The sequence below is a fragment of the Grampus griseus genome (genome assembly GCF_964374135.1).
Source record: "Grampus griseus genome assembly, chromosome: 2".
Lineage (NCBI taxonomy): Eukaryota > Metazoa > Chordata > Mammalia > Artiodactyla > Delphinidae > Grampus > Grampus griseus.
The window spans coordinates 114,592,172-114,615,707 of NC_139018.1; the positions used below are offsets into that span (position 1 = coordinate 114,592,172).

At 37.8% G+C, this 23,536-nt stretch overlaps 1 protein-coding gene across 2 annotated transcripts in view; it reads left to right on the forward strand.

Annotated features, from left to right (window-relative positions):
• The first annotated feature begins 393 nt into the window (after positions 1 to 393).
• Positions 394 to 23,536, forward strand: part of SENP8 (SUMO peptidase family member, NEDD8 specific) — a 40,904-nt gene continuing 17,761 nt past the window's right edge. Inside the window, exons 1-2 of one of the 2 annotated variants that reach the window (XR_014296292.1) lie at positions 394 to 437; positions 17,283 to 18,057. Coding sequence is in view for 1 of the 2 variants with exons in the window: in XM_082647369.1 (XP_082503495.1) it covers positions 17,319 to 17,957 (639 nt within the window). In the remaining variant the exon portion in view is untranslated. Of the gene's footprint in view, positions 438 to 17,282; positions 18,542 to 23,536 lie in introns of those variants that run through there. The other variant, XM_082647369.1, reaches the window with a different exon arrangement.

Genomic DNA, 23,536 nt, shown 5'->3' on the forward strand with positions numbered 1-23,536 from the left:
CAGCAGCCACAGCCAACCGCCGCCCCGACCCCGTCCGCTCCGGCCCGCGCGCCCCCGACCCCGCGCACAAGGCCCCGCCCCGCGCGACTCCTCGGCTGCAGACGAGCAGGCGCGGACTTACCTCCCACGCCCCCTACCGCCGGCCGAAGCTGGCCCGGCCGCCCGGCCCCGCCCCCGCCCCCGCACGTGACGCCGCCCGAGAGTACCGCATGCGCTTGCGCGGACACGCCCCATTTCATCCGTCCCGGGCGGCCCCGCCCAAACTTTTCTTCCTCACCTTACGGCAGAGCTGGGAACTCTGCCTTAGATTCTCTCTCTACTAAAGAGGAATGTCGCAATGTTGGGGTAGAAAACTCAGGGTTTGCGACCGTAGCTTTCGTTTTCCGGCCAATAGAGAGCCGCCTGAAGGCTGGTTGGGGTGGTGAGGTCCGAGGCAGGTAAGAAGCCTGCTCCCCACTTGGGTTTGCTGGTCGGTGTGTCTGGGCCGGGGACCGCTTTACCGCCCACGCAGATCTAGGGTATCCTTGCCCCCTCCCCAGTTTTGGCGCAGGGTTCTCAGCTCCACCCCGTTAGCCCTCCCCACCCCGTTTCCACACACACGCCCTCCCCCTCATTTCCCCGCCCCAGACCTCCGTTTCCTAGCCTTTCTTTCCATTCATTACTCAGTTTTTTCACTGAGTGGTTTCCAGGAGTTAGACTCCAGAAAGTCAGAAGCAAATGAAACAGGCTCAGCTTTCTGAAGCGCTCTGTTATGTCGAGACGATGAGAGAATCCGCAGTGGTAGTAAATTTATAATAGAAAAAAAAAAACAACACAGGATACTCTGAACCTGATTGTATAGAAGGACTTGAGGAAACCCTTTCCAAGGTGACCTTTGGGTCACTCAATTTGTGTTAAAAGGCTAGTGAGCAGAAGCTGGTCAAAGAAATATGAGAGGAGATAGAAGCAGAGGGAATGACGAGTACAAAATCATATGCCAGTACTGGCTGGAAGAGTAAAAAGTCATAGAACATAGCTGGTAAAAACCATACAGGTGTAGGCTACCCTTTAAAGAAACATCGTTGTAAAGTGATGAGATGAGGGGCAAGTGTGTGGGCCGCAACAGTGTGTTCTTTTAAGATGGGAAACTCTTAGGCATAAAAGTGTAGCATGGAACCGAGAAGTAGACAATTTATGGATGAGAATAGCTAATTTACAGAACCAAGAACACTAGTGGAACTCAATCTTGTATGCACATTAGAGTCACCTGGGAAGCTTTTTAAAAATAAAACCAATGCAGTTGCTCCATCTGAGGCCAATTAAACAAACTCGGGAATCAGTGTTTCATTTTTAAAAACTCCTGAGGTGACTGATGCTGTGGGTTGAGAACCACTAAACTAGAGCAAAGGAAAGGATGGGAAGTAGGGGAAGGCAGAAGGTTGATAGAGTTGACTCTGTAACATTAAGATGGGAGTCATTTGATGAGAGAGAGTTAGAGATGGAATGGGACGCTTGGTCAGAGTGATGATAGTTTTGAATAACTGCTCTGGGAAATGGGAGAAGTCGTCACTCCTGCCTTTCCCTTCAGCACATTTCCATCCTTCAGTCTTAATCAGATCCACCTCAGTTACTGCTCTCTTTCCCCTGCCTTTCCCCTCCATCCAAGATTTATCAGCTGGGGATCCAGCCTTAGAGCTCAAGGGCCTCCTCATTTCTATCCCCAAAAAGATCAGAGCTAGGCGAATTTATGAGATTCAGAGGCTAACTTCACTCCCCTAGAGATTATTACTACACACAGTGCCTTGCCAATTTAGAATCTGTCTTTTATATTCGTTTCATTGATCATTTACGTTAGGTATGAGAAAGATTAAAGATTCAGCCCTATTAGGACCTCGTAGTATTAGGGAAAACAGACCTTTAAAAGAATTCACCTGGCAGGCAGAGAAGGCCTGGGTAAGGCAAAGCCCAGGCCAGTGCATGGCTACTGTCTATTAACTAGGGTTAATTCAAAAACCTATCTGCCACCAGATAAGAGAGAGTCACTATTGTCTGGTATGACTAGAGTTTAGTATGAAAAGTAGGGGTGGGACAGAGATAAAGATGATAAAGTGGGTGTGAACAGTTAATGAGGAGCCTTGAATTCCATGCTAAAGCGTTTAGATTATATACTATAAACAATTAATAGGTATAAATAACAAAGGTAAAAATAAAATAACCTCTTTTATGTCATGGACCACTTTGGCAGCCTGGCCTGTGGACCTTATCTCAGAATAATGTTTTTAAATGTATAAAGTAAAATACATAGAAATGTAAATGAAATTATTTTTATTGAAAGTTTTAAAAATATTAAAACAAATGTGTGATGTAGTTATATATGTGCTTCCTTACACATTAAATAACATCTGGCAGCAGGTCTAATTATGTAATTTCAAAATAGTGATGAGTATAAATTATATTTTGAGGTAATTGGAACAACTTTAATGTGATATGAAAATATATTTCTAATGGTGACAAAGACATAGGGACTGTTAATACCACTGAGGATTATTGCCTACACTTAGTGAAGAAAATGCTAAATTTCAGCTAGAGTTTATTGAAAAGATGCAATTTTTTTCCCCAATCCAAGTTCATGGAACCCTTAATTCTAGCCACCTCCTGGCCCATGGATTCTAGATTTATAAAAAGCTTACTGTAATGGTTTTAAGCAAGAGCATGACAGATCAAGTCTGTGTTTCGGAAGAGTACTTGAGCAGTGTTCACTTCTTAACCTCTCAGTTGGAGTGGGAGTGGGGAGCTGGCTCTTCTCTTTTTCCTGTACCTTAGTTGCAGTAACCACTACGACTCCACTGTTGCCTAATAATTTGGGCCTGCAGGAGAATTGAGCTTGTGGCTGTGTATGTGGGAGAAGTACAAGGAAATAAATTGGGAAAGGTTGCGGCTATTTTAATGGAAATAATTTAATGCCGTGCTGTAGTTTGTACTTAATTTTGGTAGATGATGGAGAAATGTTTAAAAATTTGGAGAATAATGAAACTAGAGTTCTGTTTGAAAAATAATGTAGCAGTAATGTATAGGTTAGATCATCAAAGGATAGGAATGAAGAGACTAGACCAATAAATAATTAAAGTTTTTTAAAAATAAATTTTATCATAAAGCGATCTCCAAAGAGTCTGCTGAGTTCCTTTATTTTCCCAGGGTGACCAATCTAAAGAAAAAGATTGGACTGAATTACATACCTTTCAACAAGGACACGCACACCTGTGTAGAGATCAGTTAGCAGTTTACGTTGTCAAGAGGCTAGCCCATTCTTTTATGTTATAAATTATAATGTTAGAACTTATGATAAGCAATGGCTTTACCACCTATCTACGTTTCTAGATATTGCTAAGGCCTTCCTTGGTTAAATTCCATCTACATCTGTAAGTCCTAAATTTCTGACTGTTTAAGGTCCAGACTCCTCTCCTTGCCAATTCCTTAAACCTCTTGGATGAGTAAAATGCATTAGTAAACAAAAAGGAAGTCCTCAAGGCCCAGGTAACCCATCTCTTTGGAAACTGACCATTGCCAGACTATATAAAACTTACTGCTCAAATCCCAGGTACTCTCCAAATAATGTGCTTTTTTAACCATATTATTCAAAAAATTGAATTTGAGGTCCAAGTATTACTAATCCAAATGAGTAAAGTAACTTAACTTTTCTGAACCAGATTCTCTGAGAGTCTACCTTCTTCAGCATGACTAGCTTATATTCACTTTGTCCATCTACCTACTGGAGACCGTTTGGGTAATGATATGGTTCAATACAGATAGAAAGTCAAGTTTATGTAGACTTTGAATTTCATCTGTCTGTCTCCTTTTTTAGGGAAGGGGGGGAATAGGTCTATCTTAAAGCAGAGAGAATACTTGACACATATGAGAGATTTTAAGCATTTTTATTACTTACAGAAAATCTCTGGAAGTTCCTTTCTCTGGCTTCCAATTAGATGACTACACTTTTGCACATTCATCTGTTATAAAAGTACTAGAACACAGTCATGATACTGAAAAAAATTGTCCTGGTTACAGTTATTATTTTTGAGCATCTATATTGTAGGTTTAAAAATCGTTCTAGGCCTTCCTTCCCTGAGGGCCAAAAAATAAATAAATGCTCTCTCAGAGTAGTGTGATAGGTTAAATTCCTTCAAAACAATAGGGTGTGGATATCTGGCCTTAGCTGGCCGTAATTTTCCCACTACTGTTTGTTGCAGCAACTTGGCACTTTATATTAGCAGCTAAAATATATAGTTGCTGGAAATGTTTAGTCCTACTTAATAATATATAGTTCAGACCTGGTCAGATGACTCACAAGTATTCATATTAATTAACATTTAAAGACAAATTGCTAAGAGAATTCTATGTCATAATTGGGTCCCATCAGACACTGTTTTCCTGTCAGCACAGTACAGTAAAACAGAAATTCATTGTTTCTTCCATTTGTTCATTAAATATTTACTGAGCACCTGCTATACACCAAGCACATTTTTGAAATCCATTAAATAGGAGTTTGTAATAACAATTTACCTCTTAACTATCTATGAAAAAAATAACTTACCAGGCTTTGAAATCTAGAAGACAAAAAATAAAAGATGATGGCTTTTTTATACTCTTTCAGACAAAATGCTTGTGTATAGCTACTGTGGGCTAAACACAGTGATTATTTGCGAAACCAGGCAGATTATATAACTTTAGCTTGACCACATCTTATCAGCTAGGATATATTAGCTATATACTAAATAAAATTCTGTCTACTCTTTTGTAAAATATCTTAGACCTCTCATTAAATCTAGTGTCCTCCCCAAACACTATTTACAGCCCTAGTCACTTCAGATTTTGCAATTGTGTTAAGTCATTTCTCAGAAAATTTAAGCAAAACAAAATCATTTTAAGAAAAGGCTGGTGGGGCTTCCCTGGTGGCGCAGTGGTTGAGAGTCCGCCTGCCGATTCAGGGGACACGGGTTCGTGCCCCGGACCGGGAAGATCCCACATGCCGCGGAGCTGCTGGGCCCGTGAGCCATGGCCGCTGAGCCTGTGCGTCCGGAGCCTGCGCTCCACAGCAGGAGAGGCCACAACAGTGAGAGGCCCGCATACCGCAAAAAAAAAAAGGCTGGTGTTTACACCAAGTAAAGGAAAAAAATAGTGACACAGTTATAGATGGAACCTTTGAAGTAGAAATGGTAGACTAAGAATAAAGTACTTTTTCTGGTCAATGACCCCTTAGCCATTGATAGCCATGCCTAATAAGTAACAGAACAATAAATGCAGAGCCTCAGTGCTAGAAGAAATTCTAAAAGGTTACTTAGTCTATCTCCCTGGCCCAAGGTAGGGCCAAATGGAATTTATGGCTGTAGAGTTACCAGGCATCATCATCATACCAAATGGTTTTTCTGCTTTGAGAGCTGAATTCCTCTATTTGTAAAATATTCATGTTAGAGTAATATTGTTCAAATTTATAAATAATTTATAAAATTGAGAAATCTTCCTATGTTTATAACAATTTTGTGTTTTCACGCACTGAAGATAGCACGGTTGAGTAAAATATAATCTTTGTCTTCAACAGGGATGTAAAATCTTGATGGTAATTTTTAACATGCCACTTTATACAAATCTCTGGATGGTTTAGCCTAGCATTAAAAGGAAACGTTTAATTAGGGGAAATTGAAACCAAAAAATAAGGCTTCAACTTCCTTCCTGAAAATTTTTCTGCTTATGCTGCCATGAAAAGCACATTTGGTCTTGGATGTGATTCTTTTTGTGAAATTGCAAAGGGAATCATTCATTAGAAGTTGGACGTAATCTAATCTTAATGAACATCAGATTATATTTAAATCTTTGTGTTCGAAGTTTTGTAGAAGAGAGATTAGATTTACTGTTTTTTTTCCAGAGGACGAAAGTGAGACCTGTGAGTTGAAGAAACAGACATTTTTAGGTCAGTGTAAGAGTGGGAGGTGGTACATTTTTTTTTTTTCTTGAATGAAAATAGCTGTACTTACTGGTATGTGCTCATTATAAAAAGAAAGGGGAAAAAATTAAGCAGTCAATATCAAAAGAAGAAAAAAGTTTAAATGTATTAAAATTCCATTCTTAAAGAAAACTGTATATAACTTTAGATGGCTATCATTCTTGACTATTTTTGTGTATATTTGTGTACAGATTTTTATATAACCTTTCTTTCCATAACATATTGTGAACATATTTCTGTGTCAATAAATTTATTTCTATAACTTCATTTTTTAATGGCTGCAAAGTATTCCATTGAATGGAAATCCTATTATTTAAATTTACCAGTCCTCTTTTAAACTTTCCAATTTTCCTGTTATAAATATTGCTGTGGTAAACATCCCTGTTAAATTTTTGCACATATCCTAATGTTTCCCTTCAGATAAATTTCTGAAAGTGTAATACCTACCTATAGACATTTCTTAAATATTAAAATATAATGGCAAATTATCCTTCAAAAAGCTTGCATTTGTTTACATTTCTGTTAACAATAAGAATGCCCATTTTCCCATAGTTACTCAGCAATGCTGGTTATTATCAGTTTTCTACATGCTTGCTAATTTGACAGGTAAAAAATGAAATGTTACTTCAACTTACATTTCTTTGATTACTAGTAAGGTGTTGAGTATCTTTTCATGTGTTTATTGACCAGTTGTATAAGTGTTTTTAAGCTCTATTTTCTTTTAATATTTTTGTTTCACTTTTTAACATTTAAATTTCACTCCATCTGCAATGTAATTCGATATGAGGTCTGAAGTAGGGATCTAACTTCATTTTTTAATCGAATGATTAACAACTTGTTCCAGTGCCATTTATTAAATTACCCAGTTAGCATATCCCAAACTTCACTGCACAGACAATAAGGTGTTAATAGATAATATACCAAAACAAACACAAAAAGGATTTCATTGGTCAAATGAGTTGGGAAAAAAATCAGACCAAGAAAAGTTAATTTTCTTTATTGCAGAACCTCTCGTAGCCTCTAATATGCTTGTGCAACAAGCAACAATACAGAGTTTTAGGATGCAGCATTTCCCTAACTTACTTAACCATATAATCTTTTTTCTTTCCAGAAATACCTATGAAATCCTATGGAACTATGCTGTCCAAAATAGTAGCCACCATCCACATGTAGCTATTTCAATTTAAGTTTAAATTAATTAAAATAAATAAAATCAGTCCCTCAGTCTCACTAGCCATTTTCAAGTGCTCAATAGCCACATGTGGCTAGTGGCTACTATATTGGACATTGCAGATAAAGAACATTTATTTCCATCATCACGGAAAGTCCTACTGGACAGCACTGCTATAGAACATAGTGTTCATTGAAAATGGAATAATCCATAAATTTCTCCCATTGATTTTTAATGTCTTCATCATCATATTTAAAATTTCTAAAATGCATGGATTTGTTTTTGTACTGTTGCATTGATTTATCTGTTTCTGCTCCAGTATTACACAGCTAGTTGTAAGTCAGGCTCCTGCACATTTTTCCCTGAGAGCAGAAATGAAAAATTCCTGCATAGAGTAGGAAGTTAGACTAGAAGGGATAGTAAAGGCCTTTACACTTCTAAGACTCTATAAAGGTAAAAATTTCTCTGCAGAACATGATATATATCATGTGAAGATCCATACTCCATTATTCATTCATTTATTCTTCAATTATTATTTATTGTCTGCCCGACAAGTTTTGTTTTAGGCCCAGGGGGCCAAGGTGGTAAACAAGTTTAGGCAGACAAGGTCCTTTATTCTCTATGCTCATGGAGCTTACATTTTTGGCCTGGGGAGGGGGAGTGTTAATCAAGAAACAAATAAATGAAAAAGAAAACTGTCAGACAGCCACAAGTGCTATGCAAGGAATTGAAATTAGAGGACAAGAGAGTGACTGGGGGCCTCTTATTTTGACTGATCATGGGAGATCTCTGTGAATAAGTGACATTTTAACTGAAATCTACCCAACACATGGAGCCAACCACTAGAAGGTTCAGGCACAGCTAGTACCCCAGACCTCAGGAGAAAAAAAGCATGGTGTGTTTGAAGAATAAAAAGAAAATTGGAGTGGCTTGAGCTTAGTGGGCAAGGGGAAGAGTGATGGAAATGAGATTGGAGCGGTGGCTGGGGCCATGTGATCATGCAGAGTGTTTGTAAGCAGCTAGGGCAGGGCATTCACCTTTTTTTCTGAGTGTAATAGTGTGCTACCAGAGGGTTTTAAACAGGACAGGTGTGACCTGACAAATTTTTAAACAATTACTCTGACAGCTGTATGAACAATTTACTGGAGGGGTCAATAGTAGAAGTAAGGAGACCTGTTAGGCTATATCAAGATAAGAAATGTTGATGGTCTTGACTGTGATGGAAGTAAAGATGAAAACCATTGGACAGGTTCAGAACATTTTGGCTGTAGAATCAATAGGACTTATCAATTGGAGAGGCGGTATGAAGAAAATAGAAAGTTCAGGGATGATGTCTATATTTTCATTATATAATATTAGGTTCAATTTCTAGTCATTATTGTAGGCAAAATTGGCACACAGAAAACACGAGTAAATGTATTTTGACCAAATGAATAAATTTGCTTCAATAATTGTCTTGCTCCTATACACATTTAAGCTGCTAAAGCATAAGGTTTTGCTCATGTCTTTATTAATTTTTAGGGAATCTGGTTCCTAAGAATCCTAAATATTCAAGTAGTATGCATTTTAAGGTTTTTAAGGTTAATATGAAAAATAGTCTCTTCCTTTTGTTAAAATTAAATATTTGGGAAGTGTTCTATACTATGAATTCAGTGTTTACTTCATTTAGCTACAGAAGTTGGAAGATGTAATAAACTAAACCCTGTAACCACAAGGATAGAAAATCGCCTTTCTCAGGTGCAAAAGTTCTCTGGAAATTTCTTATTTTAAAAATCTGTGCTGATTTTGCATTTTATGCTACATTATGTCCATCTTTATGTTAATTAAGATGTTGTAAGTTACTGATTTAAACGTTTTAAGTATTTAAGATATAAAAATATCAATATTTAAGATTAAATTGCTTAGCTCTTTTCCCCAAAAATTAGTGAAATTGAAGCTCTAGGAAGATGCACTGGGATTATTAGCCTATGTTTGATTTTCGGTGTGTGGGTGTGTTTGTTTGCTTTTGTCTGTCAATACCTGCTGGCACATAGCCATGTATCTAGTTAGAGGAGCACAGACCACATCTGTGAGCGTTTGCAGTTTGATACAATTTAAAACAAAAACTGAAGGGAGTGAGGAGGGGAAAGGGGAACTGCATTTCAAAACTACTAACTGTTATAATCTTCACTTAAAATGAGTAAATAGCTGCACTTTGCCCTTTGTAGTGTTTAAAAACATAACTGAATGAAGCTGTTCCTTTTTTTTTTTCTTTTTTAAGGAACGCTTTCTGAATAATTAGGGGGAAAAAAATGAATAAAAGTCACAGTTCTGGGATAGTGTTTTCTTTGGGGCTTTACAGTAAAACTTATCTGGCTCACTACTGTGGTTTTAACCACAACAGGCATATTTTCCCAGAAGTTATGAGAATTGATGCATACCTTATGAAATGCTTGTTAATTAAAAACTTCATGTATATTTTTGATCTTATGAATATTTATGCATCTCTAATGTAGGCAATTCTTATATCCACTGTAATTAGTATTTTTAAGTATTTGCTCATCAAAAATTCCAACTGAATCAGCAGTAACACCTCTAGTTAAAGGTTAATCTACTTGGAAACTGCCTTTAAGATATTTTAACAAATAGCTCCAATGCTTTATTAGATCTCTAAAAGCTCTTAAAATTAATTCAGCCTAGACATTTACAGTAGGTTACATTATAGTGGTCTAAAACAGGGATTGGCAAAGTTTTTCTCTAAGAGGGCAAACAGTAAATATATTAGACTTTGCAGGCTACTCAGCTCTTATAGCTCAAAAGCAGCCATAAAGAATATATAAAGAAATGAGCATGACTTTGTTCCAGTAAGACTTTAAATAGGAAGGGAAGATGTTTATTTTATTGTATTGTATTTAACATCTTTATTGGAGTATAATTGCTTTACAATGGTGTGTTAGTTTCTGCTGTATAACAAAGTGAATCAGCGATACATATACATACATCTCCATATCTCCTCCCTCTTGCGGTCTCCCTCCCACCCTCCCTATCCCACCCCTCTAGGTGGACACAAAGCACTGAGCTGATCTCCCTGTACTATGCGGCTACTTCCCACAAGGGAAGATTTTTAAATTTGCAAAGATTAGAGCTTAGAATTGTACAACCCTAGAGCTAGAGGAGTCTTTTAGAAATCATAGAATCACTTGGAAACATCTTAAAAATACAGGTGCCCAGACCCTCCCCCCAGAGATAGATCATGTGTGTTCTTTAAAATCTCCATAGATGATTCAAACGTGCATCCCTGGCTAGAACCGCTATTTATCTAGTCCAAACCTCACTTTACAGATGATGAAGCTGAGACCCAGAAGTTTAAAATGTCTTCTCCAGAGTCAAACAACTGGTTGATTGCAGATCTGAACTGAATCCCAAGTCTACTGACTCCCAGCCTAGTGTTTTTTCTACTGAACCTGCAGCTTCTTGCCTTACTTATATCAGCAGGAAATCAGAATGGTTCCTATTGAATTATAAACTTTCCCTTTAAATTAATTTTTATTTAATTTCCCTGTTTTTATATCAAACAGAAATATTCAAGTAGTATGCATTTTAAGGATTTTAAGATTAATATGAAAAATAGTCTCTTCCTTTTGTTAAAATTAAATATTTGGGAAGTGTTCTATACTATGAATTCAGTGTTCACTTCATTTAGCTACAGAAGTTGGAAGATATAATAAACTAAACCCTGTAACCACAAGGTTTGTGTATGCTGACAACACATTAACAGCACGCTTCACTCAGGTTGAGAGACTGCTTTTCTCGGGAGTTAGCATTCACTCTGCTTATGCCAAAGGTAAAGTACAAGAGTGCAGAGTCATGCCCTGGCTAGATCTATCCTTGGTGACTTTGTGGCTTTATATAAAGAGACAAACAGATGCTTTATTTTCAAGAAATCTTTAAGATCCATTATTACCACCGCAAATATATAGAGAACAGGGCAGGAAACAATTTTTTTTTTGAGAGCTTGCTATCTACCAGACAATGTGCTGAGTCTTTTCACTTGTGTTTTTAATTCACAAAGCAACTCTTGAGAGACAGGTTTTATTATTACCTCCTTTTACAGATGAAGAAAATGAGGCTAGGAAAGAGGATGAATAACTTGTCCAGAGTCACACAGATAGCAAGTGGCAAAGTCAGATCCTGAACTCAAAGCCTCCTGGCTCCAAAATATAAAACTATACTATATATTTTTTTAACATCTTTATTGGAGTATAATTGCTTTACAGTGTTGTGTTAGTTTCTGCTGTATAACAAATTGAATCAGCTGTATGCATACGTATATTGCCATATCCCCTCCCTCTTGTGTCTCCCTCCCACCCTCCCTATCCCACCCCTCTAGGTGGTTGCAGAGCCCCGAGCTGATCTCCCTGTGCCATGCAGCTGCTTCCCACTAGCTATTGGTTTTATATTTGGTAGTGTATATATGTCAGTGCTACTCTCTCACTTCGTCCCAGCTTACCCTTCCCCCTCCCTGTGCCCTCAAGTCCATTCTCTACCTCTGTGTCTTTATTACTGTCCTGCCCCAGGTTCATCAGAACCATGTTTTTTTTTTTTAGATTCCATATATATGTGTTAGCATACGGTATTTGTTTTTCTCTTTCTGACTTACTTCACTCTGTATGACAGGCTCTAGGTCCATCCACCTCACTGCAAATAACTCAATTTCGTTTCTTTTTATGGCTGAGTAATATTCCATTGTATATATGTGCCACATCTTTATCCATTCATCTGTTGATGGACACTTAGGTTGCTTCCATGTCCTGGCTGTTGTAACTAGTGCTGCAATGAACATTGTGGTACATGACTCTTTTTGAATTATGGTTTTCTTAGGGTATATGCCCAGTAGTGGGATTGCTGGGTCGTATGGTAGTTCTATTTTTAGTTTTTTAAGGAACCTCCATACTGTTCTCTATAGTGGCTGTATCAATTTACATTCCCACCAACAGTGCAAGAGGGTTCCCTTTTCTCCACACCCTCTCCAGCATTTATTGTTTCTAGATATTTTGATGATGGCCATGCTGACTGGTGTGAGGTGATACCTCATTGTAGTTATGACTTGCATTTCTCTAATGATTAGTGATGTTGAGCATCTTTTCATTTGTTTGTTGGCAATCTGTATATCTTCTTTGGAGAAATGTCTATTTAGGTCTTCTGCCCATTTTTGGATTGGGTTGTTTGTTTTTTTGATATTGAGCTGCATAGGCTGCTTGTATATTTTGGAGATTAATGCTTTGTCAGTTGCTTCATTTGCAAATATTTTCTCCCATTCTGAGGGTTGTCTTTTCGTCTTATTTATGGTTTCCTTTGCTGTGCAAAAGCTTTTAAGTTTCATTAGGCCCCATTTGTTTATTTTTGTTTTTATTTCCATTTCTCTAGGAGGTGGGTCAAAAAGGATCTTGCTGTGATTTATGTCATAGAGTGTTCTGCCTATGTTTTCCTCTAAGAGTTTGATTGTGTCTGGCCTTACATTTTGGTCTTTAATCAACCCATTTTGAGTTTATTTTTGTGTATGATGTTAGGGAGTGTTCTAATTTCATTCAAACAGATGGGGAGATATACTATGTTCTTGGATTGGAAGAATCAACATTGTGAAAATGACTATACTGTATTTTGTAGGATTTTACAAATAGAACTATGAGGAGGTCATTGTCTCCCCAATATTCCTTACCATCCACCAGGACCAGATACATAGGTCTCTTACTTCTGAAGGAATTTACTACTAATCAACAGAGAAAAAACAGACAAGACACAAAGCCAAAGCAAAAATGGGGATGTTACAGACAAAACAAAAATCTTAAAATGCCTTATTTCCCTTTTTTCCTAATCTGTATTTTCTGACTCCCTTTTTAAAAAGGTTCATTCATCTGACAAACATTTATTGTACCTCAGGTATGCTAAGCACAGTGCTCACTATATGGAAAGGATATAACCCTAGGATGGTTCCAAATGGCTCCTGGGTCTTGTGCTAGGTCCCCTTCCATCTCCTTTTCCCTTACTCCATTAATGATGGGATCACTGTTCTTCCAGTCACTCCAACGAAAGCTTCCAGACCGTTTCTTAATTCTTCTCTCTTATCTACCCTCCTCTGATCCCTTATTGATACTCTGTCTATAATATCTTTTCCTCCTTGCCTCTCTCCTACTACCATTTCGCCTGGTTTAGGTCATGTCCTCCTACCTTTACTTTCAATGAAAATCTAGTTGATCTCTACCTCCAATTTCTCTCCCTACCAGTTAATCCTGTATACTATGCCTGAATCATTAATCTTCCTAAAGCACTGACAAAGCCATTAATGGCTCCACATTTTCTCCAGTATAAGTTCTACACTTTACACTTGGAAATCAGTCTATCAACACTTAGCTTCTGATAATCCTCCTCCAGCCTTCACCTACATCCCTACTCCCACTTCATTCCAGACAAACTGGACTACACACTTAAAGGCACTTTCCTTGCCTCTCTGCCTTCTTAATGCCCTTCTACACGTGCAACTCTACCTGGCTTTCAAGAGCCCACTTTTATGCCACTTTCTCCTTGAAGTCTTTCCTGATCCGAGCTCTCCATCCATTTCCCTCTTTTGAATTCCCATTCATTTTATTTGTGGCTTATGGGCTTCTTCTTTGAGTGTAAGCTACCTTACACATCTTTGTATCTCCCATGACACCTAATATTAGGTACTCAATAGGTGTTTATTGACTAAAAGAGATGTGTATATTCATTATGTATTCATTATATAGCATAATAGGCTTAAGCTCAGTGAAGGTAGGAACTATGACTATCTTATCCCCATTCTGATTTTCTAGCCCCTAGCACATAGGAAACACTCAATAAACATTTGTTCAGTGTGAATCACTACAGTTACCAGTTATCAGGATATAAATTTCCTGATGACCCAGTAGATATCTGGAAATACTACTTTTATATTTTTTTTAAGTATTAGTTACTTACGTTTCTTCATTAAATACTGACAAATACCGGTTGGTAAAGGCCATGTATTAATACTTTCACTTTACAGAAAAGGAAACTGTTTCTTAAAGAAATGAAGTAGTTTGTTTATGATCATATAACCAATGAGTTAACATAATGGAGTCTAAATTTCAAGTCTTCCGATATGACGTTTAGCATCCATTTTCTTGGCCAAGGTGGTTTGCCCAAAGGCCAGTCTGGTTCCATCTGCTTTAGAATTATTGAGGTTAGGGCTTCCCTGGTGGCGCAGAGGTTAAGAGTCCGCCTGCCGATGCATGGGACACGGGTTCGTGCCCTGGTCCGGGAAGATCCCACATGCCACGGAGCAGCTGGGCCCGTGAGCCATGGCCGCTGAGCCTGCGCGTCGGAGCCTGTGCTCCACAACGGGAGAGGCCACAACAGTGAGAGGCCCGCGTACCGCAAAAAAAGGATTGTTGAGGTTAAGCTATTGCAATCATGCTGTATGGAATAGAATTAAGTCCTGATTGACCCAATGTCTGTATGTTGGATGTTTTCAAAATCAAACAAACAAAACACAAAAACTGTTTTCTGAAGAAAATCTTGGCCCTGCCTGTAGACACTCCCTCCAAGGTGAGATGCCTGTCTGTTCAGGCACTCTTCTTGTGGGCTTCTACCCCTAGTTGGGTTTGCTGTTAAGGTGTGGGTCTGATTTCAGCGGGCTGCATAGAGAGCAGGTCTCCAGGTATTTGCGAGGCAGTACAGTCTGGCCCTTACCACTCCTCATAGTCATTGAAGGCATGAGGGGGAGAGTCAGGGAGCCTTGCTCGATGCACATGCAGTCATTCCCTTTTCATACTCATATATTCTTAAATCCAGTCACAGCAGCAGCCAGCTGAGCACCTAGCCTCCCACAGCTGCTTTTACTAGATTGCTGTTTGCTCATTTGCCATCAGGCTGGATATTAAGGATCATTGTAAGAAACAGTCCTCTGAAACGGTTTCATCTTTTATAAGGGTATTATGGGACATTCATTATAATACACCATGTCTTTTATGAAAATTTCTTGAGAGAAATCTGTCTGACCTTAATGCAAAGAATGCTTTTACCTCTCCAGAGCAATTGCTTTGTTTTTACCTTATGGACATTGTGAATGTTTAACTTAACACTCTCTGGTTAGCTGCCAAAAGGCAAGAGCCAAATTTGTGGCCCACCCATAACAAGTGTACTCTATGCCTCGTTAACTTCGTTCCTGGCTCCAGTTTATGTCTGTGCTCAAGTTATTCTTCTTAAGAAAATCTTAACTCATGCCATCTTATTTTATACAGATTGATATACACACTCATCAACAGCCTTGTATTCTGAAATAGTTCATATTATGATACACTGTATGCACAAAAAAACCGTCTTTGGTGCTTCCTAGCTAACTCATTACTTGAGGTTTTTTCTTCGGGGTATATTTATTTTTCTGTATGGATTTTTGTAGGGTTTTGATTACATGAAAATGGTAAAATTTTATTGTTTTAATAGTGTAACCAAGTGGTAGAATAACTGGTCTAATGGCCAGAGTTGATTAAATTGATGTCACTATTCTAGCCCAGTCTTTCATAGCAGTGTTATTTTCTTACAATATGCTTTGCTTTGTACTCACAATCTGCATGTGACAGTTTATTGCTTTATGATTTTTAGAAATATTGTTATGCTGCCAAGTGAGTGCATAGCAGTGACCTCTGTTAGGTTCAAATATTATATTACCACACTTATCACATTTCTTGTCTCTGTTAGCACCTTACCTCAGGTGATCATGAGCATATTAATTTACTATATGACTTGTCTTGCTCCCACTCTAAGTTAGTCATGCCTTTGTTTGAACAAGGTAATAAGAATGGATATTTGTTTCCAAGCCTCATTTCCTTTGATTAGTTTGGAGCTCTATCCAGATTGTCCAATCATCTTACTAATATCATCCAATTAATAACATAAATACTATTTGTACAACATTTTATACTTTTTTAATACCTTCGAGTAAAATTATTTGGCCTTTTCTACAACTTTCTGGGGCCTTTTTACAGATGACCAAAAACAAGGACAAAATCAAAATCAGTTAAATGACTTAATCAGGATGATACTAGCAAATCAGTGGTAGAACTAGGGCTAGACCCAGGTCTCATGATTTCTGTGCCACACTACCTTTCAGTGCCCAAAGAATTTCTGTAGTCTCTGTCTTACCCCTTGAGGTTAAAGATGGGAAAGACTGTCACTCATGTTCATAACTGGGCAGAATCAGGAATGAATTTCATTTGTATTACTCATGATTTTCTGTTCTTGAAATTACAGTTCCTTTTAATACTCTAATCACTGTCACTTTCCATTATGGAATGAGGAAGCAATATTTTATCTTATCTCTTGAAAATTAATTTTGAAATGGAAGCTATTTCCCTTAGTAATTAGTAACATTTAAATTGGACTCTGAAAATTCATCTTTTTTAAAATTAATTAATTTATTCTTGGCTGAGTTGGGTCTTCGTTGCTGCACGCAGGCTTTCTTAGTTGTGGCAAGCAGGGGCCAGTCTTCGTTGCGGTGTGCGGGCCTCTCATTGTGGAGCACGGGCTCTAGGCACGCAGGCTTCAGCAGTTGTGGCTCACAGGCTTTAGAGCGCAGGCTCAGCAGTAGTGGCACATGGGCCCAGTTGCTCCGCGGCGTGTGGGACCTTCCTGGACTGGGGCTCGAACCCATGTCCCCTGCGTTGGCAGGTGGATTCTTAACCACTGCACCACCAGGGAAGCCCTGAAAATTCATCTTTAATATAAAAACAATTTACCATTCTTATCATGCATATTCATTAAAGGGCCAAATATATGGTTAATGCTATAGAGTTTGGTAAAACATTAGTTATAATTTTAACCAATCTCTGCATTTAAAGAGGAGATTTTAAATCCATGGTTACTATTTCAGATGCAGAATTTCCAAAGTTTTCATTCTAACTAATTGTTAACATAAAGCACATAAGCTAGAGGGTTTTTTTTGAGTGTTTACTCTTAGCCAGACATTGTTGCTAAACACTTTACAGTTATATTTAATCCTTACCCAAAACCTTGTAAGAGTAGTTGATATTTATGATCCCCATTTTACAGCCAAGTGTCATATTCAACAGTAAATATTGTCTTCTGCCTCTCCTTCAGCTTCTGGAATTTCTGAGCAGCCCTGGTCAGTACAAGATGGACCCAGTAGTCTTGAGTTACATGGACAGTCTACTGCGGCAATCAGATGTCTCACTATTGGATCCTCCAAGCTGGCTCAATGACCATATTATTGGGTTTGCCTTTGAGTACTTTGCCAACAGTCAGTTTCATGACTGTTCTGACCATGTCTGCTTCATCAGCCCTGAAGTCACCCAGTTCATCAAGTGCACTGGCAACCCAGCAGAGATCGCCATGTTCCTTGAACCCTTGGACCTCCCTCACAAGAGAGCTGTATTTTTAGCCATCAATGATAATTCCAACCAGGCAGCTGGGGGAACCCATTGGAGTTTGTTGGTTTATCTCCAAGATAAAAATAGCTTTTTTCATTATGATTCTCATAGTAGGAGCAACTCAGTCCATGCAAAGCAGGTAGCAGAGAAACTAGAGGCTTTCTTAGGCAGAAAAGGAGACAAATTGGCCTTTGTGGAAGAGAAAGCCCCTGCTCAACAAAACAGCTATGACTGTGGGATGTACGTGATATGTAACACTGAGGCCTTGTGTCAGAACTACTTCAGGCAACAGCCAGAATCACTATTGCAGCTACTCACTCCTACGTACATCACAAAGAAGAGAGGAGAATGGAAAGATCTCATTGCCACACTTGCTAAAAATTAGCTGTTGAAATATATTTGTGACTTTTGAAGTCTCGCCTCTCCCCATGTATTTGGATGGCTACAACCTCAGTGCCTGAAGGAAGATGACTGGTAGAGGAAAGGTTAGAATTCTTACTTTTTCCTGAGAGAATGTTATCCTCTGTATTATCCTAATGGAAAGTTTCACTTTAACCCTAACTTGAGAGCAATATGTTCTGTGAAAATGTCTTGAAAATATGCACCAAAACCTTAAAACAAAGCTATCTTAACACTTATTAATTCCCTTTTGGTCTCCCTTATCCACATTGGCTTATTCCAAATGAAAAGCAGTGATCGGTAAAACAAATTAAGACTATGTGAAGTCTAGAATGCAAGAAGAAAATTATAGCAGAACCAAAAACTTATTGCACAGCCCACATATTTTTTTTTTGTCAAAAGTGATTTGACATAACATGACCTATAACTAAATAAACAATTTAAAAGCCGTATGCCAACTCACTGTGCTATTCTGTTGATTTTTAGTTAGTGCCTAGTGACATGTAAAAGGATTGTTTTATTTTTTTTGAATTTTATTTTTTTATACAGCAGGTTCTTATTAATCATCAATTTTATACACATCAGTGTATACATTTCAATCCCAATCACCCAATTCATCACCAGCCCCCCCCCCGCCGCTTTCCCCCCTTGGTGTCCATACATTTGTTCTCTACATCTGTGTCTCAGTTTCCGACCTGCAAACTGGTTCATCTGTACCATTTTTCTAGGTTCCACATATATGCGTTAATATACAATATTTGTTTTTCTCTTTCTGGCTTATTTCACTCTGTATGACAGTCTCTAGGTCCATCTACATCTCAACAAATGACCCAATTTCGTTCCTTTTTATGGCTGAGTAATATTCCATTGTATATATGTAACACATCTTCTTTATCCATTCGTCTGTCGATGGGCATTTAGGTTGCTTCCATGACCTGGCTATTGTAAATAGTGTTGCAATGAACATTGGGCTGCATGTGTCTTTTTGAATTATGGTTTTCTCTGGGTATATGCCCAGTAGTGGGATTGCTGGATTATATGGTAATTCTATTTTTAGCTTTTTCAGGAACCTCCATACTGTTTTCTATAGTGGCTGTATCAATTTACATTTCCACCAACAGTGCAAGAGGGTTCCCTTTCCTCCACACCCTGTCCAGCATTTGTTGTTTGTAGATTTTCTGATGATGCCCATTATAACTGGTGTGAAGTGATACCACATTGTAGTTTTGATTTGCATTTCTCTAATAATTAGTGATGTTGAGCAGCTTTTCATGTGCTTCTTGGCCATCTGTATGTCTTCTTTGGAGAAATGTCTAGGCCTTCTGCCCATTTTTGGATTGGGTTGTTTGTTTTTTTAATATTGAGCTGCATGAGCTGTTTATATAGTTTGGAGATTAATCCTTTGTCCATTGATTCATCTGCAAATATTTTCTCCCATTCTGAGGGTTGTCTTTTCGTCTTATTTATGGTTTCCTTTCCTGTGCAAAAGCTTTGAAGTTTCATTAGGTCCCATTTGTTTATTTTTGTTTTTATTTCCATTACTCTAGGAGGTGGATCAAAAAAGATCTTGCTGTGATTTATGTCAAAGAGGGTTCTTCCTATGTTTTCCTCTAAGAGTTTTATAGTGTCTGGTCTTACATTTAGATCTCTAATCCATTTTGAGTTTATTTTTGTGTATGGTGTTAGGGAGTGCTCTAATTTCATCTTATACATGTAGCTGTCCAGCTTTCCCAGCACCACTGATTGAAGAGACTATCTTTTCTCCATCGTGTATCCTTGCCTCCTTTGTCATACATTAGTTGACCATAGGTGTGTGCGTTTATCTCTGAGCTTTCTATCTTGTTTATTGATCTATATTTCTGTTTTTGTGCCAGTACCATATTGTCTTGATTACTGTAACTTTGTAGTATAGTCTGAAGTCAGGCAGTCTGATTCCTCCAGCTCCGCTTTTTTCCCTCAAGCCTGCTTTGGCTATTCGGGGTCTTCTGTGTCTCCATACAAATTTTAAGACTTTTTGTTCTAGTTCTGTAAAAAATGCCATTGGTAATTTGATAGGGATTTCATTGAATCTGTAGATTGCTTTGGGTATTATAGTCATTTTCACAGTGTTGATCCTTCCAATCCAAGAACATGGTATATCTCTCTATCTGTTGGTATCATCTTTAATTCCTTTCATCAGTGTCTTATAGTTTTCTGCATATAGGTCTTTTGTCTCCCTAGGTAGGTTTATTCCTAGGTATTTTATTCTTTTTGTTACAGTGGTAAATGGGAGTGTTTCCTTAATTTCTCTTTCAGATTTTTCATCATTAGTGTATTGGAATGCAGGAGGTTTCTACGCATTAATTTTGTATCCTGCAACTTTACCAAATTCATTGATTAGCTGTAGTAGTTTTCTGGTGGCATCTTTACGATTCTGTTTGTGTAGTATCATATCACCTGCAAACAGTGACAGTTTTACTTCTTCTTTTCCAATTTGTATTCTTTTATTTCTTTTTCTTCTCTAATTGCCATGGCTATGACTTCCAAAACTGTGTTGAATAATAATGGTGAGAGTGGACATCCTTGTCTTGTTCCTGATCTTAGAGGAAATGCTTTCAGTTTTTCACCATTGAGAATGATGTTTGCTGTGGGTTTGTCATATATGGCCTTTATTATGTTGAGGTAGGCTCCTCTATGCCCACTTTCTGGAGAGTTTTTATCATAAATGGGTGTTGAATTTTGTCAAAAGCTTTTTCTGCATCTACTGAGATGATCATATGGTTTTTATTCTTTAATTTGTTAATATGGTGTATCACATTGATTGATTTGTATATATTGAATAATCCTTGTATCCCTGGGATGAATCCCACTTGATCATGGTGTATGATCCTTTTAATGTGTTGTTGGATTCTGTTTGCTAGTGTTTTGTTGAGGATTTTTGCATCTATATTCATCAGTGATATTGGTCTGTAATTTTCTTTTTTTGTAGTATCTTTGTCTGGTTTTGGTATCAGGGTGATGGTGGCCTCTTAGAGTGAGTGTGGGGAGTGTTCCTTCCTCTGCAACTTTTTGGAAGACTTTGAGAAGGATGGGTGTTAGCTCTTCTCTAAATGTTAGATAGAATTCACCTGTGAAGCCATCTGGTCCTGGACTTTTCTTTGTTGGAAGATTTTTAATCACAGTTTCAATTTCATTACTTGTGATTTGTCTGTTCATATTTTCTATTTCTTCCTAGTTCAGTCTTGGCAGGTTATACCTTTCTAATAAGTTGTCTATTTCTTCCAGGTTGTCCATTTTATTGGCATAGAGTGGCTTGTAGTAGTCTCTTAGGATGCTTTGTATTTCTGTGGTGTCTGTTGTAACTTCTCCTTTTTCATTTCTAATTTTATTGATTTGAGTCCTCTCCCTCTTTTCCTTGATGAGTCTGGCTAATGGTTTATCAATTTTGTTTATCTTCTCAAAGAACCAGCTTTTAGTTTTATTGATCTTTGCTATTGTTTTCTTTGTTTCTATTTCATTTCTTTCTTCTCTGATCTTTATGATTTCTTTCCTTCTGCTAACTTTGGGTTTTGTTTGTTCTTCTTTCCTTTAGGTGTAAGGTTAGATTCTTTATTTGAGATTTTTCTTGTTTCTTCAGGTACGCTTGTAGAGCTATAAATTTCCCTCTTCGAACTGCTTTTGCCGATTCACATAGGTTTTGGATCATCGTGTTTTCATTGTCATTTGTCTCTATGTATTTTTTGATTTCCTCTTTGATTTCTTCAGTGATGTCTCAGTTATTTAGTAACGTATTGTTCAGCTTCCATGAGTTTGTGTTTTTTACCTTTTTTTTTCCTGTAATTCATTTCTAATCTCATAGCATTGTGGTCAGAAAAGATGCTTGATATGATTTCAGTTTTCTTAAATTTACTGAGGATTGATTTGTGATTTGTGACCCAAGATGTGATCTATCCTGGAGAATGTTCCATGCGCACTTGAGAAGAAAGTGTAATCTGCTGTTTTCGGATGGAATGTCCTATAAATATCAATTAAATCTATCTGGTCTATTGTGTCATTTAAAGCTTCTGTTTCCTTATTTATTTTCACTTTGGATGATCTGTCCATTGGTGTAAGTGAGGTGTTAAAGTCCCCCACTATTATTGTGTTACTGTCGATTTCCTCTTTTAGAGCTGTTAGGAGTTGCCTTATGTATTGAGCTGCTTCTATGTTGGGTGCATATATATTTATAATTGTTATATCTTCTTCTTGGATTGATCCCTTGATCATTATGAAGTGTCTTTCCTTGTCTCTTGTAACATTCTTTATTTTAAAGTCTTATTTGATATGAGTATTGCTACTCCAGCTTTCTTTTGATTTCCATTTGCATGTAATATCTTTTTCTATCCCCTCACTTTCAGTCTGTATGTGTCCCTAGGTCTGAAGTGGGTCTCTTGTAGACAGCATATATATGGGTCTTGTTTTTGTATCCATTCAACAAGCCTGTGTCATTTGGTTGGAGCATTTAATCCATTCGCGTTTAAGGTAATTATCGATATTTATGTTCCTGTGACCATTTTCTTAATTGTTTTGGGTTTGTTTTTGTAGGTCCTTTTCTTCTCTTGTGTTTCCCACTTAGAGAAGTTCCTTTAGCATTTGCTGTAGAGCTGGTTTGGTGGTGCTGAATTCTCTTAGCTTTTGCTTGTCTGTAAAGCTTTTGATTTCTCCATCGAATCTGAATGAGATCTTTGCTGGGTAGAGTAATCTTGGTTGTAAGTTCTCCCCTTTCATCACTAAGTATATCATGCCACTCCCTTCTGGCTTGTAGAGTTTCTGCTGAGAAATCAGCTCTTAACCTTATGGGAGTTACCTTGTATGTCACATGTCATTTTTCCCTTGCTGCTTTCAGTAATTTTTCTTTGTCTTTAATTTTTGCCAATTTGATTACTGTGTGTCTTGGAGTGTTTCTCCTTGGGTTTATCCTGAATGCGACTCTCTGTGCTTCCTAGCCATGGGTGGCTATTTCCTTTCCCATGTTAGGGAATTTTTCGACTATAATCTCTTTAAATATTTTCTCATGTCCTTTCTCTCTCTCTTCTCCTTCTGGGACCCCTATAATGCAAATGTTGTTGTGTTTAATGTTGTCCCAGAGGTCTCTTAGGCTGTCTTCATTTCTTTTCATTCTTTTTTGTTTATTCTGTTCCACGGCAGTGAATTCCATCATTCTGTCTTCCAGGTCACTTATCCGTTCTTCTGCCTCAGTTATTCTGCTATTGATTCCTTCTAGTGTAGTTTTCATTTCAGTTATTATTCATCTCTCTCTGTTTGTTCTTTAGTTCTTCTAGGTCTTTGTTAAACATTTCTTTCATCTTCTCAATCTTTGCCTCCATTCTTTTTCCGAGGTCCTGGATCATCTTCACTATCATTATTCTGAATTCTTTTTCTGGAAGGTTGCCTATCTCCACTTCATTTAGTTGTTTTTCTGGGGTTTTATCTTGTTCCTTCATCTGGTAAATAGCCCTCTGCCTTTTCATCTTGTCTATCTTTCTTTGAATGGCAGTTGACATATTTGAAGAGATCAACTGGCTAGAAGCAGATCAAGACCTAACC